At 39.8% G+C, this 20,674-nt stretch overlaps 1 protein-coding gene across 1 annotated transcript in view; it reads right to left on the bottom strand.

Moving 5' to 3' along the window:
* Pde3a (phosphodiesterase 3A) overlaps positions 1-20,674 on the bottom strand; it is a 280,496-nt gene that overhangs the window by 44,195 nt on the left and 215,627 nt on the right. The window contains exons 3-5 of the mRNA XM_059258742.1: positions 13,225-13,479; positions 12,699-12,853; positions 6,121-6,245 (exon numbers count right to left, since the gene is read on the bottom strand). Coding sequence (XP_059114725.1) covers positions 6,121-6,245; positions 12,699-12,853; positions 13,225-13,479 — 535 coding nt within the window. The remainder of the gene's footprint in view (positions 1-6,120; positions 6,246-12,698; positions 12,854-13,224; positions 13,480-20,674) is intronic.

Here is a 20,674-nt window from a genome sequence, read left to right as displayed (position 1 = left end):
GATCCTCCTGCCCTTCCTCCTCAGTGCTGGGATGCCAGGCTTGCCTCAGCCTGGCTTGGCTGTTTATATGGATGATGAGGATTGAACTCAGTCTTGAGTCAAGCACTTTCCCGACTGAGCTGTCTCCCCTCAGCACCCCCCTCTTTAAGTCTTTTTATTTTTTTTTTAAAAACAGACCATTAATTCAAAGCACGTTGGGAAACTTCTCCATTTCTATCTGGACACAAATGTGTTTTTGAGGGCAATTTATGAGAAGACTGATTTTGTTTTAGTAGCTGAGAGCTGATAGCTGATAGCTGTAGAGACACAGGGGTTCATTCTTAAATACACATTTTAAAATCCGTACAGCCATTAGTGTTCTTGGAACTCAGTGATTAACTAAATTTAAACTAATAAGCAGACTTTAAGGCTCCTGGGATGAACTCTTAAATAAATGTGCAGCAGAGAAGCACTTTGCTTTTATGGTTCTTTGCTCTATATATTTTGAACTCTTTAACAAGCACCAGGTCTCTGCACTAACAGAGATTGAGGGTGCAGGGTGCAGGAGAAGATGAAAGTGTAACATTTACTGAAAGTTAAAAAAAAAAAAGAAAGAAACACGAGGGATGGTGTGGTGAGAGGACACACACTTTCATACACCAGCCTTCAGACAGATGGAGAGATAAATGATTAATGCAGATACAGGCAGAGTATACTTTAATGCTTGAGTGGGAAGAATTTTAGATTTCTGAGTTGCGTGGATTTGGGGATATTCACACCAACTTCAACAGCTGAGTGTCTCTAATGAAAATTTGGAAATCCAAAATGTTCTGACTTGGATTATCAGATTAGGATTGCTCCATATGTAATCATCAAATACCATGTCACTTCAGAAAGGAGGGAATAAAGTATCATAGGTATAGAAAAGGGATTTCCCCAGGCAAATTAGAAATAAACTTCTTTGCAAGGTAGAAAGATAGAAAGGAATGGAGGGAGAGAGGGAAGGAGGGATGGAGGGAAGGACAGAGAGAAGGAGAGAGTGAGAGAGTGAGTGAGTGAGTGAGTGAGTGAGAGAGAGAGAGAGAGAGAGAGAGAGAGAGAGAGAGAGAGAGAGAGAGAGAAATTCTAAGATCCTTTAAGGGTCTTCAATCTAAGTTTAGAGAGAAGATATCTAATTTTGTGTTACACACACACACACACACACACACACACACACACACACACACATACTAGATGAGTTAAACATGCATACTTTTTTATATATTTATCTTCATTTTATAACTGAGTAATTTTAAGAGACTCCAGGAACAAGACACAGATCATGAAATACAAATCCCTCAATGATTTAAATTATCCTAATATGAAACATTTTAAAATACTGATAGGCAACAAATAAATAATACAACTTTTGAAGAGTCTGAAATTCTGACTCATTTGAGTAACCTAGACTTTGTTTCCTTGTTCCCTTGTTCCGAAGAGCCTGAGAAAATGTGTTTCAAGGCACAGAGGGAACCAGAGGGGAAGATGAGGAATACTGGCTAGGAGTTCTTGAAGTAAATTGATTTGCATTGCAGTAATAAAGTCTCCCAGTTTAACTTTAATTGGGCAAAAAGAAACTAGGCTGAAGAGGTGGCTCAGCAGTTAACAGCACTTGCTGTTCCTTTAGGGGACCTAAGTTAAGCTTCTAGCACCCACATCAGGAGGCTCCCAAGCATAGCTCCAGCTTCAGGGGATCAGACATTCTTTTCTGGCCTCCTCAGAGACCTGCATAGAGGTGTACATATACACACAAACACATGAACACACATGTACATAAATAGAAACAAAATAAATATGAAAAAAAGAAGTAAACCAGCTTTTTTGATAAATACATGCCTCTGTACCAATGTTTTAGTAAGAACCATACAAAAGAAAAAATATCATCATCATGTAAAGTGTTCTCTTAAGTCTAGTTTATAAGACATAAGGCATCTGGATTCACCATAGTAGAAAGCCCACACTTACAAGACCCTAGCAGAAGATTACCACACAGGCAGTAATTATGAATTAGAGGAATTTGGAAGCAGAATGATGTAATAGTAGCTTCCCATTTTTAGTGACTCCTACTAGAAGGGCAAGATTTAAAATTCAAGTCAGGGGCTCTAGAGATGCTCAGATGTTAGGAGTGCTACTGCTCTTCTGTAGGACCCAGATTGGTTCCCAGCACCCACATGGCAACTCACAATGATTTGTAACTTTAGTTCAAGAGGATCTGATGACCTTTACTGGCCTTTGCTGACACTGCACACATATGGTACACATATATACATAGAGGTAAACACTCATACAAGTTAAAAAATGCAAATGCAAATCATATTTAAATCTCCCATTGTTATGCTTTCATCAGAGGACTCCTGTGTGATCTGATCCATGCATTTATTTTATTTATTTGTTTGCTTATTATTTATTTATTTATTTTAGTCATTGGTAAAGATCACTTGTATTTCAGCTATGTCAAAGGAATGCCGACTGAGGGAGCAGGGAACACACGGCTCACTTGGTTTGTGAACAGAACAGACCCATCAGTCTGATTTGTGCAAAGAACATCATTCTACTCTGGACACAGATAATTCAGCTTCAGTGTGTCCACTGGTCTGTACCTTGAGGCTTAGGCTCTTACATTCCTCCTCACATCTCCTGGGATCCCATATCATTACCCTCTTTCTACAGGAAAGACTTTCCCCAGCCTCTTCACACATAGTTTAATGAAAAACAGGTGGCAAAAGAATCAGTTGCATCAAACATAGTTGGGTACTTGCTTAGCTGGGGCAGCCAAACTACATGACATCAATGCAAGGGAAATAGGGTTTCAACACTGAGGTGGAGGCTTGTAGAACACATGTGATACCATGGTAGAAAGAGACCACTGTGGGCAGAAAGATGTAAGCAAGGGGGATGGTAGAGTGAGAAAGAAGAAGCTAAATTGGGCAGTGGTGGCCATTGCCTTTAATCCCAGCACTTGGAAGGCAGAGGCAGGCAGATCTCTAAGTTCAATGCCAGTCTGGTCTACAGAGTTAGTTCCCGGACAGCTAGGGCTACACATTGAAACTCTGTCTCAAAACAAGACAATAACAAAAATAAAAACAAAGCAAAAACAAAATATTGAGATAGAAGAAAGGGATGAGCAATCAAAACTAAGTATGTATGAAAGTCCTATAAGAAAACTGCTTTGTGCTGATTTTTAAAATTACATTAGGAGAAGAGAAAGCCAATCAAATCAAATGAAAACAAACCAACAAAACCAGAAGAACCTAACCGATCAGGGAAGAAGTAGAATCTAGGGTCATTTGATTCTTAATATATTTCTCTATTTTGGCAGAATTTTAGTAATTGATTTGCATTGAGCACGAACTGGATAAGGATGTTACAGTCTTTATTCCATGATGACAGCAACCTAAGGACACCACCATACCTAGTCCCTTCAAAATAATCATGACGGGGAGACATCAAGCCCTTGCCCAGAGAAATGACAGACTGCTATGCTGGGGACTGATTTCTACCATCTCCCTTGGGGCATGTTTAGTGGACGTTCTTCTTGGGTTTAGTTAGACGGTAAGTAAGACACAGGGAGTACAGTGGCATGAAGCTGTGCCTCCATACACTCTGTCATTTCCAGTGTGTGCCAGAGTCATAACCTTCAGATTTTAAAAAAGAAATTTGATTTTAAATTATATGTATGTGGGTCTGTGTGTGTGTGCACATGTATGTGGCATGTGTATGCACAGGTACATCCACAGGACAAAAGAGGGCCTTGGATTCTTTGAAGTTGGAGTTACAGTTGACTGGTAGCCACGATCGATGGGTTCTGAGAACATAACTCCTATTCTACGGAAGAGCAGTACATACTCTAAATTGCTGAGTCATCTCTCCAGCTCCAGATTACATATACATATAAATTCATGTATTTATTGTGTGGCGTGTCTGCCACGACACACACGTGGCAATCAGAGAACAACTTTTGGGCATCTGTTCTGTTCGGCTCTTCAGGTTTGGCAACAAATATGCTGAGCCATCTTGTAGTCCCAATTTTTAGCTTGTTGAATCTAACAGGTTGTGTTATTTAATAATTGTTATTTGGTCACTTACCTGAGGGGTCACATGTTTCCACTACCTTGTACCCAACTACAGAACCAAAATTTGAAACAATATTAATTTATTGTCCTTGATTTTTTCTTTTTTTTTTTTTTCACTCTGAAAACTTGACAAAAGAAAGAGCCAAAGATGAATCCTGGGCCTTGGACTAGTTGCTTCACTTCTCTGTCTCTCAGTTTCCTCCTTTGCTCTTTGGTTCATCAGTAGCAATGGCATTAAAAGGTAACAGAAAAAAATAAACATTTCTTTTTTTGTGCTTGTGATGTGTGTGTATGTGTGTAGTGTTTATTCTGTGGTGTATGTGTCCTGTGTGTACACATATGTGGTGTGTATGTGGTATGTATGTTTTATGTGCATGTGTGTGTATATGTGTGTTTGTGGTGTGTGTGTGTTTGTGGTGTGTGTGTGTGTGTGTGTGTGTGTGTGTGATGTGTGTACATGGACAATGTATTTGCACATATGTATGTTGAGTTCCTTGTTCATGCCTATGCATGTGGAGTCCATGAGAAGGTGTCTATGTTTGCCTCACAGCATCTCAGCTAATCATCAGTCTCCACCATCTTGCACTGTCTGGTCCTCATAAAGCTCAAGTCTACTTCTCAGCTTGCTGATGATGTTTACTGTACAAAGCTTGAGGGATATCTCTACAGCTCAAGAGACCATAATATTTGTAGGAGAATTGGATTGTCTTTAATGGTTCCTTTCAAATGAACATATTTGTTTCAAATAAATGTTTCTTTCAATACAAATAAACTTGAACTCTGTGGGGAAAGTGTCTTCCTACACTGAACAAAAGAGATTTTAAGCAGATCGAGTGATGGTTTCTAGAGGACAGATCAAGTGGGAAGTGGACAGCCAGAGGAAGATGAGCAACCAGGAGTCCTTCCCTGAGTCCTATGCCTTAATGTCATGTTTGTCTTTCAAGGCCTTTCTTGGAATATCAGTGGAATATGGGCAATTTTCAAGTGGTTCGCATATAAATCTCATCATTTTAAGGATGTTTGGTCTGCTTCTGCCTATTATATGATAATTTGTAATAAACCTATACTTGCTTCCTTAAGAACAGATATAAAGGATGAGAAGGTAGGGAGGAGGCTGGGAGAGAATGAGGAAGAGAGGGAGGGAGGAGGAGAGGGATAGAAAGAAGGAGGGGAAGAAGGAAAAGGAAAGCAAAAGAATGAGGGAGGGGGAAGGGAAGCAGGGAGGAAGGGGGAGAAGGAAGGGTTTCAAGGCCAAGGCAGAGACCCAGATCAGAGGGATTAGGTTCCCCGAAGACAGCCAGAGTAGGTGAACCACAGTCCTGCCGGCCTTCCCCCTCAGAGCTCTATCTCCTGCCTGTTGGCACAGAGGAGGCTGCAAATCTGAGCAGAGGACCAGCTACCACAGAGGCTGCCAGCAGAGCTTGCTGCATGTCCTGAGGGTGATGACATGGATCTTGGAGTCCACAGCTGCTATGGCAGCCAGACTTGCATGCCCAATATCACAGTGAGAAAAGAGGGTTCTCCTTGAGCCAAACTCGAATTCTTAACTGCTGAAGACAGAAGATTCAGAAATGAAGCAGAAAGTAACTGAAAACCCCAAGAAGAAATTCTACAATGCCATGAAACAAACATTCACCACTTGTACTTCTCAGGAGGAAGAGGTCAGAGGAACAGCCGGGGCACTGACCTGGAAGGGAAATTTAGAGACAAATGTAATAAAGTGGTGTGTGTGTGTGTGTGTGTGTGCACACACGTGCGTGCGCGTGCTACGTGTACAGACATGCATGCAGTGCCATGAACTCTTGATCCTCCTGCATCAGCCTCCTAAATGCTGGAATCATAATTGTATCTCACTAAACCCAATTTACAGATCCCAGCAAGAACCTGGACTTAGATTAAGTGAGGTGAATTCCCTAATTCCTTCCACCTGCCCTTAACTAAAACTTTATTGTTCATTTTAATGCCACAGTTCATTACAACACCGCAATACAGAAAATGAGACTGTACACCTGGAGTGTACATTGCTTACCTGGCCTGTTTTGCTTTTTAGCTTTTACATGGTTAGCTGCAGAGATGGCATAGGATGAAGTGAAGGACCTGCTCTTGGTGAGAGTCATCGACACTGGGGCATTCCAAGAGTCAGGATTGAGAGCACTACAAAGACAGCAATTAAAGACCACAGAGAGATTACTCATCCATTACTGGGCACATCTTTCTGGAACTCAGCCACCACCTCTGCAACAGACACGCCAATCTAAGTATTTGTTCCCAGGTTGCTGCAAAAACGATTTAACTTGCAAATGACAAAATAAGCTAAGTTCCACCTCTGCTGCATCTATTTGTCTCTCATCAAACACAGTCTACCTAGAGCAAAGATGGTGTTCCCAATACATGCAATTCATAAAAATGAAATACACTCTCCTACATGTGTAGTCATGTCCCTTACAGATTTTTCAAAATCTATCTAGAAAATTCATTGGCTGTGATGCAACTGTCCAAATAGGATCAGAGAGTGACAAAATGCTTATGACATAGTGCTCTTTGTTATACAATATTGTTGGTGAATATACACTCAATAATTAACATTTTATCAAGCCACTCAATAACAATGTCTTGCTGCAGTATTTACTCATCAAGTAGAGCATGAACAGCAGACCTGTTGCCTGCCATTTCTCTGTTGGCAACTTGGCACTGGCTTACAAAGAAAACTGTTACAGGAGCCTATAGCAGTATCCAAAGATTCCTCTTTACTGGTGACACCCTGGAAAGAACATGATAACCCAGTCATGCCCCATCGAAAAACACTCATGATGGGCATGGTGCTAACATACAGATTTTATGATTAGGAGAGAGGTAATAGGTCCTCTTTACCTAGGAAATGCATTTATCAACATAGACTTGCTTCACCAAGTTGCTCCCTGTAAACAAATCTGGAATCAATCAATCCACAGAGGATTGGGCCTAGAGAAGATTACAGAAGCTATGTAATTAGTGGTATAGGATTCCTGGAGGTCTTCCATACCAAAATTTCTCTTTATGTACTGCTTCAAACCTTACATGTGGAAACAGAAACATTATCCATGCTAGTTTGGGAGAGAACAGATTTCAGGGAGTTCTGTTGACAACCTTGGACTGTTCCCAGTGAAAAGTGCTTGGTTTGTGTTTTTCTAGCACCTGTGTGTCCTTTTATGCACCAGTAAATTGGTGAAGGTTAAAATCTATAATTTGCAGATTGAACAAGATGTGTCCGATCTGTCTGGGTGGCATATTGTAAATAATCTTGATAATGATGGAATTATGAATCATGGATGTATAGAGTTTGTCATGTAAGACATATAATTAGTGAGGTATAATTTGGAGATGGTCCCGAAGAGCAGGGATTCTGCCTCTCCCAGCAGCCATCAATTGCCAAGAGCCCCTTAGGGATGAGACTTCATGAGCCCCTCCTCCATGAGATTTTTCTTCAATGATTATATTTTAAAAGCCTCCTTTTGCTCTTACTTTTTATAACAACTTACCACATACATGATGAAAGAGACATTTGAAGGGTGAATTAAACTTCAGCCATTGTCAAGAACATCTAAAGCCTGCAAAATGCTTGTTTCAAGGCGTTTTCAAAAATTTCATCTTTAGCTTTTCACAAATACTTGGAATTTTGTAAATGAGATAAAAAAAAAACTTTGTGTATCAGATAGTCCATGATTTCCTTGTGGTGTTGGTCTCTGTTCAACCATTCTGCTTGCCTGGGTAACTGCCAAGATTGACTATGAAAATGTTATGTAATATATATTTCTGTCTTTTCATTTCTTAGATTATACAGTCGGTAAATTCTTACTCATCCATGTAGACTTTTTGAAGAACTTAGCATCATTTAATATCTTTAAAAAATATATCTTTTTTTGAAGCTCAGTCAAAAACTGCCTACTTGTGTTCTTTTATAGTCAATACAACATTTAAAAGGGGTCTGTAGAGAGAGAAAGGGCTCAGTTAAGAGAACTGGCTGCTTTTAAAGGGGACCCTGGTTTGATTCCCAGTACCAACACGGCAGTTCACAACCATATGTAATTCCAGTTCCAGAGGATCCAATACCCTCTTCTGACTTCCAATGGTACTATACATATTTTGCATATATACATGCATGCAGGCAAAAGAAGTGTATTTAAAAAACAATTAAATGTGTTTTTTATTTTATTTTTATTTTATTTTAATTTATAAAATTAAAAAGTTTATAAAATGGAATGTGATGAAGTCAAGATTAATAAAGTCCTACCTATATCTACCCTACTTTAACCATATATATATATATATATATATATATATATATATATATACATACTAATTTATTATATTGTACTATGAATAACACAGCATAAATCAATGTATGTTATTTAAGTTCATTATAGTTCAGGATCACGTCTGCATATAACTTGGTGTGAACCTCACGGTAGCTGTCAGTTTTTCAGTGACCAGTGCTGGCTTACCCCTGCTTAGAACTAATGAGCAGTAAGAATTCAGATTCTGGAGAGGAAAGGGGCTGAGAGAAAGCTCCTAGTGGCCACTCACTCTGAAGCAACAGAAGAGAAAAAAGATCTCAGCCCTCTTCACCAAAGGTCCTTTTACATCTACATTTCTCTCTGTGTAATAATTCTATCTTCAATTCTAAACTGGCTAGGAGTGTCTTTTTATGAAGCCTATGGCTTCCGTTACGTCTGATTCACCAAGCCTGAGGTCAGTTAAGAGATAAATTTGGAATGGCTGGGAGTATGACATCAGCCATTTCTGTCTCTCCAAGGGCTATTTTAAAGCATCTATTTGCACTCTTCCATCTAATGTACCCCTCAACACTATATATACACTATATATACACTATAGTTCTATTTTCTAAATCCTTCTTGTGGGTGGGTATGAGGCTCAGGATAACTCAGGGTCTCTTGGAGGATATGCCTATGTGGTTCACTTCCTCTGACTCTCAATCCCATGTCCTTTGCAGCAGACATTACTTTACTTTCCAAAGGGAAATTATCTACCTGCATCCAACAGCCACAGAAACTGTTGGCATGTTTGTTTCTTTCTTTATTTTGAGACAGAGTCTTGCTATGTGGCCCTGGCTGGCCTGGAAATCACAAAGTTCTGCATGTCTTTGTCTCATGAGTGCTTCCACCACATTGGTTGTTTTTATTTCTGCTTCTAAAGTTGCTTGGATCATTAAGTCCCTGAAGAACCACAATGAAAAAAAATAAGGAAAGAAGAAATAGAAATGGGAAAAAGGAAGAAACTAAAACTCCTTATGTCAAAACCAATCAGCAACTGTAGCAATGGTTCTCCTGAATAAGAAAGGACTTCAACTTTGGTTTACGATTAAGGTCAAAACCATCACATTTAGTGATAGTACAATGCTGCTTTCATATGCATGGTTTTCCCTTGAAGATGTAAGTTCTCACCAGCATGAGGCTCATGACTTCATAATGATGGAACTATTGTACGACTCTCAGATTTTACATCTAACTTTCTACAGCATAGTGAAATTAAGGAGTGGAAAAAATATCCACAAGCATGGTATCTGTGAATAACATTAGGATGAAGGAAATGGGTGGTACATGCTAGTCCGTATCTGTGTGAAAATGTTTGCATCTGAGCACTTACTTTATAAATCAGTATGACAAGATCTACTGGAGGAGAGATTAAAAACATTCCTTCCTTCCCTCCCTTTCTTTCTTTCTTTCTTTCTTTCTTTCTTTCTTTCTTTCTTTCTTTCTTTCTTCCTTCCTTCCTTCCTTCCTTCCTTCCTTCCTTCCTCCCTCCCTCCTTCCTTCCTCCTTTCCTTCATTTGCTTACATGATGACTTCATTGTTAGCCTCTAATTTCACTTACTACACAAAGAAAGAATGGAAGAAATAAGACTTGACCAGAAGTAACAAAGGTGTTGAGATAGCATCAATATATTTTTCAGAGTCATTTTCTGCATAGAAAACCATGGAGCTTCAGGTAAAGTATGGCAGGAAATATTGCAGTTTGCAATGGCAATGTCAGATAGATGTCTTTCCAGGCTCATGTTTGAACACTTGGTCCCAGTTGGTGGCACTGTGGAGGCTGTGGAACCTTTGGGAGGGGAACCTGACTGGAGGAAGTGCTTCCCTGGGAGCTGGACCTAGAGGATTAGGAACTGACTCAGGTTCCTGGCCCAGCCCTGATTTCACTGCTTCCTAGTGTGTCCAAGTGTGAACAAGATGCCTCACATTCCTACTGTATCTGCTAGTACAGAAATGAAAATTGCTACCAATGATACTTTATTTCAACCTCAAAGAATTTCAATACTCACCAAACAGTGTGTGTCTCCTCCTGTGAGGACATCTGCAAGTTTTACAAAAGTCCAGGAAATACCATAGAGTGGAATTATGATTTATAGTTTCTAACAATTATGGTTTATGAAAGAAACACCTGATGGTCTTGAGTCAGAACATAAATGTTTATGCAGAAGAAAGCGATTTACATTCTAAATGAAGGAAGCAGGGGTCGGGGTTAGAGATGGTTGTGAGTAGATCTTCCTTTGGTCCAACATCTTAGTGAAGATGCTGGGGTCATCTGTGTTCTGAGCTTTATCAGGGCCACTCCAGGACAATAAGTAGAGAAATGCCAGACAGTCATTCAGGAAAGACAAAGAAACAATAAATATCTGGGGCAGGGCCAAGGAAAAGAAGTAGCCTAAAGGAAAAACTAGAGAGGAATTCAAGTAGCCAGTCTGTTTAACAAGGCCATGTGAAATCTGCACAGTGTTCCCAGTGATACGCTGATCCTCTTGGCTGTGGTCTGAGAGGGTGGCTATGCACTCCCTGGCCAGGGCAGTTCTTCAGGAGCCCTTTGGTGGAAAGCTTACTGGGTTTCAAAGTGGAGGGCTCAAGTAATTTACACACAGAATGCTAAGGGTGAAGGTGACCCAGTTGCTGGTAAAGACACATAAACAGGTTCAGGTTCTGTGCTGTATGTGTGGATAAGTAAAACTTTACTAAATGAAAAAGAAGTCTGTCCTCACTCAAGTCTCAGGATTTGGGGAACTGCCGTTCCCATGCTCAGCTTGCCACCTTGTCGTCGTGAAATGGAAACTGTTTCAGACATTGTCATTAAATATTTACACACAGATATGGATAAATACAGATATTTTTACTCATTTGGTCAATATAAGCTGATATATATTTCATAATTCTGAAATTATAGGGTAAGGAATATTATAATTATTAAAGTCATATAAAGTATTCTAATTTTCTTCTAAGTTGTAAAGCAGAGACAAAGTAGCCCCCTTTAAAAGCACATTTTAGTAGTATTTTCTTATAAATCATTTTAGATCCTAATGTTACCTTTTCTTTAGCCTTTTTAATTTTTGCCTTTCAGTCACTAACATCATTTGGATCTTGAATTTCCCACAAGGGCCGTCTGTTAAAGACTTGGTCTGTAGCTTCAGAGACTGAACTTTAAAGGTAGGGCCTGCTTCCAGGTACTTAGGTCAGTGGGGTTGTTCCCTTGCAGGGCATGCTAGGATATAAGCCCTTGCTTTCCCCTTCTCTCCTGCTTCCTCTCCCTTCTGTCTGTCCTGGCAGCTACAAGGTGCTCAGGCTCTTCTGCCCGGATGTACTATGACTCCAAAGCTCCAAAGCAAAATCTGAGAGACCACAGATGGGAACCACTGAAATAATCCTTAGTCTATATCAGGCACTTGGCCAGTGATGGAAAGTGGACTTACATATAAAATTTCAATTGAACATACTACTAATATACTAAATAAAATGTAAAGCTCAGAGTATGGCTCAGGGTAAGAGCATTTGTCCAGGAAACATGCATGTGTATGAGTATGCATACACACACACACACACATATACACATATGACATATATGCACACAAGTATACACATATATACATATGCATACATACAGACATAAACACACACATATACAAATATACATACATGAACACAGATATATATATATACATCTATCCATATATGCACACATATATACACATATATAAGCACATATACACACATATTTACACATATATAAGCACATATACACACATATTTACACATTTATTGACATATACATGTGCATACATGTACATATATTTACTCACATATACACACACATAAACACATATACAGACACACATGTACACAAGGAAATTTAAAAGATTTGGATATATCCAAGTGTTGTTAAGATGATATATACTTTTGATCTATAATTCTTACTAATTCTGCAGGAATTAAGGCACAGCAGGTGTGACAGGCCATGTTAAGGATCATATGTAAATGTCAGACTAGATGCCTTCAAGCTAAAGTTCTCAGTATGGATCTCAGTGCAGGTCAAGTGTCCTGTGCCTTAGCCTTTTCCACTCAGTGCCATAGGAGCAGGGGTCATCTCAACTCATGCTTAGTATTTACAGTTAAGGTCATGCCAGTCAGGCCCTAAACTCTCAGCATTGAAGCACGCACATTTGGTATGTTCAAAGCTCACTTCTCGGTAACTCTGGTGGGGCCTCTCTTCTCTCAGACTCTACAAGTCCCTTTGGACAAATCACTCCTCTGAGGAGACACGGAGCCCGCAGGCGCGGAGTCTGACCTGGGTGAAGGTGCTTCGTGAGGCTTTATGCTGGCACTGCGGTCTCTCCGCACTGGTGCAGGTTCCAAGGTGGGCAGACCTGTGGCAGAGGTGGTGGTTGTCCAAGTCGAGGAGACTCTTCTCAGCAAGCCTGGGGGCAGACTCCTTCTCAGGCGCTGGAAGGAAGATTCACTTTGTTACCAGCCACATTTTAGATCCTTAACTTTTATGTAAAACAAGGAATCAAGGCATGTGGAAGCCGGGGATGGAACAATACGGGCCAGATCTCATCCTCACTATCCTGGAACATTGAACGAGAAACACAACACGGGAGTCTTGAGGAAGGCAGCAGTAAGCTGCGCCTGGTGTTCACTGGGGAGTCCAAGGACATGGGAGCAAGAAGCAAATTGGGCTATACAGCAACCACTGGGGGTTCCTGGGTCTCCACAGGACGGTTCTGTCTCAGACTGCTCACAAAGTGACAGGAAGGAAACCTTAGAGACTGTGGAAAGATTCGCTCAGACCAAACCCTTCATGCCACACCTACCTTGGGAATGGCCAGTTTGTCTTTCTCCAAGCCCTCCTCAGAATCAGAGCAGGTATAGTTCTCACCGAAGGTTACAGTGGGGTTCAATCTGGGCTTGTGGATGGCCTGGAAGGTGAGCTGGGTGCTGAGCAGGTTGCTCACGGCCCTCAGGGATGTGCACACGTTTGGGGGCAGAGAAGGGTCTGCGAGGAGGTCAGTAATGAGGCCATGGGCCTCACCCATCACGGCGATATCCACAGTGATGCTGGTTCCTGACTGGGACACCAAAGCAAGAGGTCAAGGATGGTGGAAGCGTGGAGGCGAAGTGAGCTAACTCAGGCTTTCTGGCTGAAAGACAAACAGCTGTCAGGCATGGTAGTGCACATTTATAAACTTGACATACAAGCAGCCGAGGCAGGAGGATCAAGAATTCTAGGGCCAACCTGGGCTATGTAGCAAGACCCTGTTTTACTTATGCACTCTCTTATAAGTAAGAAGCAAGTAAATCGAGTTAAACATTTCAGAACAACGAAGTTCAAGTCACATTGCTGTTTTGACACTTAGTCAAATTTGCCATGGTTGTTTTTGTGGGTCCATGATTTTCAAAAAAAAAGTTGCGTTTTTAGAAAATATATACTGACACATAAAAATTGTGCATGTAGGTTTGAGAGGTGGCTCAGTGTTTGGGAGCGCTTATTGCTCTTACAGAGGACCCACACGACAGCTCCTAAACATCTGTAATTCTGTTTCCGTTTGGTCTGGTGCCATCCTCTGGCCTCTTCCCATACTTAATGCAAATGATGTATATCAGTGGTCCTCACCTTTCCTAATACTGCAACTCTAATACAGTTGCTCATGTTGTGGTGACACCAACCATATATTTTCATTGCTACTTCATAACTGCAAGTCTTCTTCTGTTATGAATCATAATACAAATATCTGATATGCAGGATATCTGGTGGGGGTCATGATCCACAGGTTGAGAACCACTGGTGTACATACATATATACATGTGTGTGTGTGCAGGCAAAACATTCACACACGTCACACATGAAAATAAAAATAAATAAATATTAAAAAAAACATTTCAAACAGTTATACATGTGATATATTAATAGATTACATATTGTACAATATTCAAATCAGGGTAAGTACATCTATCCCCTAAATATTCATCATTTCTTTGCACTGAAAATATTCCAAGGCTTTTTTTTCAGCTTGTTAAAAACTCATAACATATTATCTTCACCTACAGCCTTCCCCCTGTGCAAAGGCATATGGCAGCTTCTTCCTCCATCCAAGACACGTTTTTCAAAGCAAGAGCTTGAGGAGGAATGGGCATTTATAGCAAGACTAAAGCAGCTCTAGGGTTGCATCTTGGTATGACAGCACTTGCCTAACACATTTGAGCTCTGAGTTAGATGTCGATATCACTGCCATCCCATGCCAAACAAACAAAAGATTGAACCAATCAACACCCAGTTTTAATAGGCAGAGAATTTGAGGGTGAAAGCACCATCAAACATGCCTCATGAAGAGTTCTTCATTCTACTGTCCCTGGAAAATTCCATTTTGAAAGTGGCATTAACACACAAGAAGAGCTTGCTCCCAGCGAAGTTTTAATGTAATACCTGAGCCTGGTATGTGGTAGGGATTCAAGGAGTTTTAGAGACAGACGTGAAAAGCCACCAAGTTTGTGCCCGAATTCACACTCTATCTCTCCTGGTTGAGAAGATCAGATTTCAGTTCTCTACTTTTGTGACACATTTGTTACAATTTGCCAGGTGTCCATCAGATCAGAGACATTAGGGAAGAAGAGAGAGAAGGAAAGGAAACAATAACAAAAACTAAAACAAGAAGTGAGGGCAACTGTTCTCACATTGCTGTTCAGGGAAGATTAGAAGAGAGGGGGTATACAGGGAAGGTCACGTGGCAAGGTGAAGCCTCCAGACAATAGCAAAGGACCATTTGCTCTGCCATGCAGTCACAGCGTGAGGCACAAGGAACTATGTAATCTCAAACTGCACATCATAATGATCAGGGAGGCAGGTCCTGGATCCAGGCATTTAGATCCAGGTCTGTCTCATAATATAGTACTTTCCAGCACCACAGTCTCTACCAGATCACTAAAATCTCCCCGTCCCTATAACTTCCATCTGTGATTTTTAGGTATAATAATAAGAGTTCTGGAAGTGGGCATGGGGGCAATACCTGTAATCGCAACATTTGGGAGAGGTTGTTCAAGGTCACTCTTAGTTATATGATGAGTTTGAGGACAGTGTGGAGATATACTCTCTCAAACAACAGAACAAGACAAGAAAAAAGCAAAACAACAATAACATTAATAACAACAACATAATAATCAACCATAATGTTAATGCTAAACTCTAAAGGTAAATGTAAGAATGAAAAGAGATGATGTACATCAAACAATTCTATATTAGCAGTTATAAAATTTCAGTCACAGTTGTGGTATAAACAATAATATATGTAATAATATAGATAGAAATGATAGCCCTAAAGCTTTTCAATAAGAAGCTATTACAGTGTTAATAATTTCTCCACAATAGACTTAAATTTCAATGATCTGAAAAAATTAAGTGTATAGAATTATAAGATGAAAATGAAGTATGAAAGAGTGTTTTATAATCTGGCAGACAGAAACTTTAAAGATAGGAATTTAAAAGCTGCCAAGGAAACCTGTAACAGGGTTGTCTATATAAAGATAGAAACATCTATATAAGAAAATGCATCATAAAGGAAGAAGTCTGAGGGAAACTATATGAGACAAAACACAGTAAGTAACAGGCCTCTAAAAAATTAATCAAAGGAAAATAATATGGAAAAGGGGAATTGGTAAATAATCATCTGGCATGATATGGGCTATAGGCATGCTGTATATTGCCTTTATTATGTATCCTGTATCCCTAGATTCTTTAGGACTTTTATCATGGAAGGAAATTGTATGTAGTCAAAGGCTTGCCATATCTAATGAGATGATCTTGCCATTTCTGCCCTTGGGTCTGTTTATGTGCTGGTATCCTGAACAGTTTTCTGACAACTTGACACAGGAAGCATTATCTGGGAGAGGACCCTCAATTGACAAAATTTCTCCATCAAATTGGCCTCTAGACAATTTATGGCCATTGCCTTTATTGATGTGTGATGTGGGAGCTCTCAGCCCACTGGAAGTGGTGTCACTCCTGGGGTGGGTTTCCTGAGCTGTAATAACAAAGCAGCTTTCTTCTACGGCCTCTGCTTCAGTACCTGCCTCCAACTTCCTGCCTTGACTTCCCACCATGATAGTCTATATAAACTATAATTTGAAATAAATGATTTCTTCTACAAGTTGCTTTTGGTCACTGTCTTATCACAGTAGTATAGACCTAACTAGAATAAGTAGACTACATTTATTGATGTGATATGTTGAACCATCCCTGCATCTATGAGATAAAGTCAAATTGATTATGGTGGATACTCTTTGATGTGCTCTTGAATTCAGTTCACAATTATTTTATCAAGAACTTTTATATGTACATTCATGAGAGATATTAATCTGCAATTTTCTTTTTTTGTTTTTGTTGTATGTGTGTCTTGATCTTAAGTCAGGACAATGAATGCCTGCCAGTCCAGACAGGAGGTAGGAGTTTAAGGCCACCATAAGTTATATAGCCAGTTTAAGGCAAGCCTGAACTATATGAAGTGGCCCTAGTATTAAAAATAAAGAAATAAAGAAATAAACCAAAACAAAACAAACTATCTTCTTCTCTAACAATTAAAATGTAAAACAATTGAACAAAATCACCTACTATTACCAAACTTTGCCAGAGTTATAAAAATTAGCCAGGACCAAGTATTTATAAATCAATGTGAAAATTTAAATGCACTGTTAAAAGCTTCAGGATAATTATGCATATGTCATGCAGATATACATGATTTATGACAACATTCACAAAAATACCGCCAGATTGGGCTAGTACCTCTTTTAACAACACATATTTTCAAGTTTATCTCATATACTTGTCAAAAAAAATCACCCAGGGCATTCTTCTGAAATGGAAATTGTTCTCTCCACCTGTACTTTCCTATTACAAATAAGCCATGTGATAGTTTGAATGGGAAATGTCCCCCACAAACTCAGACTCTTAAATACTTGGTCTCCAGTTTGTGGCTCTTTCTGGGGAGGTGCAGCCTTACAGCAGGAAGTACACTACTAGGGGTAAGCTTTGAGAGTTCACACCCTTGCACCCCACTTCCCTTCTGCTCTCTCTGCTTTATGCTTGCAGGTAAGGATGTCACCATGCCTCACCTGGCATATGGATTCATATAGCTCTGGAGACATAAGCCAAAATAAACTCTTTCTTCTATTAGTTGCTTTTGACATGATTTTTTTTGCCACAGAGACAGAAAAGTAACTGACACACATACCCTAAGACACTGTACTGCTTCCGTGAAAACTTGAAATTTTAAGTTGAACTTTGTAGTTGGAAGTTTCTCTAGTCCCACCCAGCCCCGCGGTCACGTAGCTGCTTATAAAATAATCACTCAGAGGCTTAATATTAATCACAAACTGTATAGCCCATGGCTTTTTGCTTCTTGCTAGCTAGTTTGTATAACATAACTCAACCCATTACTATTAATGTATATATTGCCACATGTTCTGTGGCTTTACCTGCATCCCATTACATGTTGCTCCTTGGATGGTGGCTTGGCATCTCCCTTACTCTTCTCCTTTCTCCTTTCTCCTCTCCCTCTCTCTCTCTCTCTCTCTCTCTCTCTCTCTCTCTCTCTCTCTCAGATTTTCCCACCTGGCTCCATCCTGCCCTACTGTAGGCCAATGCAGCTTTATTTATCAGCCAATCAGAGCAACACATACTCACAGCATACAGAAAGACATCCCACAGTAGAATTTGAAAGGACAAAATTTTAGGGCTTTTTAACAATGAAATAAATCTCAAAAAAAAAAAAAAAGAAGAGCAGGTCCATCCATAATTAGGTTAGATTTTTAAAAATAAATTATTGGTGAGGGGAATAACTTTGTCTAATTTCCTATTTTTATGTCTTAAATATTTTTATTACATTTATTTGTGTGTGTGTGTGCATGTATGTATGTGTGTTGTGTGTGCTGTGTGTGGTGAGTGGTATTGTGTGAGAGAAAGTGTGGTATGTGTATGTGTGTGTGAGTGTGTGTGTGTGTGTATGGTATATATGATGTGTGTGGAGATACATACACACACACACACACACACACACACACACATTTAGGTACCATGGGACAAACGGGGGAGTGCCAGAGGACAGTATTCTGAAATCAGTTCTCTCCTATCATGTGAGTGGCAGGGATTAAACTCAGATTCTTAGGCTTGACAGTAAGTACCTTTACACAGTGAGCTCTCTGGCCAGTTCCTGTTTGTTTGTTTATTTCAAAAACAGCTTTTAAAAAAGCAAACCATATATTTCACACATATTTAGAGAAAAATATTAAAATCTTATGAAGTATCTTTAAGAAGAAAAAGGGGAATTCAGTGTTAACACCACATAAACTTTAAAATGGGTGCTGTGTTGATAGTATAGCTTATTAAGTTGACTCAGTGGGCCATGAGAAACAAAAGAAGACATGAAGTTGTGGGGGAGGGGGTGTGGGGTAAATGGTGGACCTTGGAGGAGCTAGACAGAGAAGTGGGGAGTGAATATGATCAGGATACATTGTATGTGTGCATGAAATTCCCAAAGAACTGATTTAAAACATTGTAGTTAAAGAAAAAAATTGTTGTTATAAGCAGTAGGTTTCTTTGTGGCACTTCCTGTATACTCTATAGTTCTATAGCAAAGGCCTTTTGAAAAAAAAGCAGGCACAAAGCAGGACATGCAGACTGGGATCACCTGAGCAGCCAACATGAACACATTGCACTTGCTTGAAAAAAGAAAACAACAGCAAGAAGAAAAAGTCCACATCGCCTACTGGCATTAAGTCATGCCCAGCTTGACTAGGTTTCAGGTTTAAGAACATTATCGTGAAAGACTTAAAAGCTACATTGTGCATAAGAACTTATCACCACCCTTTTGGCTCAAAGAACTAAGGATGCCATTGAAGCATGAAATGTAAGACTAACAATCAAATTTGATTGCCCTGAACCCTGATGCTGTGCCATTAAACAGCAGACAAACTATAAAGCCATTTGTATGTTCAGAGAGTGACTATTAATGAATTTTAGGCAGTGGGGCTTCCATCACTGAGATGGTGTTTTTAAATCATGTGCAAAGTGGAAAAATTGGGTGATTCACTCAAAGGGTATTTTCATGTCTTTTCATTTAAAAAATTATTAAATTTCTATGTATAACAATAATAATTATATGTTTCATTAGGCGAAGTAAAAATGTTCAATAATGACAATCAACACTAAAGTCAGGTTTATGCAAAGGCCAACAAAAGGAGACGTTTTAAACTAACAAGCTTAGTTCATCAGTTCAGTAATCAGCTGCAGTAGCCCCAGACCACAGTGGGCCTATGAAGGTAGATGATTAAACAAGGCTTAAAACAAACACACAAACAAAAAAAGTCCGAAGAACAACATAAAACATTCTATCTTGTTCTCCCCTTATAACAGAAACATTTATATTTAACTTTCAGAAAACACAATTCCAGAAACACTGTTTAATGACAGCCAAACTTCAAGCCCCATCTTTAGATAGAAATCTGGTGTTCAACTCCAATGAACAGTGGGGAACAAAGTGTAGTTTTATGTATCCTTAATAGCTCACTCTGTCTCACTCTGCAGACGAGGCTGACCTCCAACTCACAGAGATCCACTTCCCTCTGACTTCCAAGGATTGGGATTAAAGGTGTGTGCCACCACACACCATATCCACTGCCTTTTTGAAAGCGCACCCTTTAAAACATTTCCCTCCCCCGCTTCTTTCCTCTATCCAGTCAACTTTGCAGTCTTCTGACAGTGTCCAGTGTGCTGGCTTTCAATTTTCACAGACATGAATGGCATTGTGACAAAAGAGTTGGACACTTTCAAAGCACTGTTTTCATCTTAAAACAAAGGCTCAAGGCAACAGATTGTGAAATGTCCCCAATAAGCTTGTCTATTTGAATACTTCAGCCCCAGGTGGTAGTACTGTCTGGAGAGGCTATGTCATCTTTAGGAGGTGTGGCCGTGCTGGAGGAAGTCAGGCTCTGGAGAGAGGTACAACTTGGGGGTTCAACTCTCTCTCTCTCTCTCTCTCTCTCTCTCTCTCTCTCTCTCTCTCTCTCTCTCTCTCTCTCTCCCCGTTTCTCAAATGCCAACCCAATATACTAGCTACCTCAAGTACCCACAGGAATGCCTTCCCCACTACCGTAGCTTCTCCACCACAAAGGACCAAATGCTCTCCGATGGTGGGCTAAAATAAATCTTTCCATCCTGAAGTTGCTCACTTCAAGTATCTCATCATGGTGACTAAAAAAGTAATACCCCAATGGACA

This window comes from Peromyscus eremicus, chromosome 3 (genome assembly GCF_949786415.1).
Source record: "Peromyscus eremicus chromosome 3, PerEre_H2_v1, whole genome shotgun sequence".
Classification (NCBI taxonomy): Eukaryota; Metazoa; Chordata; class Mammalia; order Rodentia; family Cricetidae; genus Peromyscus; species Peromyscus eremicus.
This window is presented reverse-complemented; position numbering and strand designations above follow the sequence as displayed.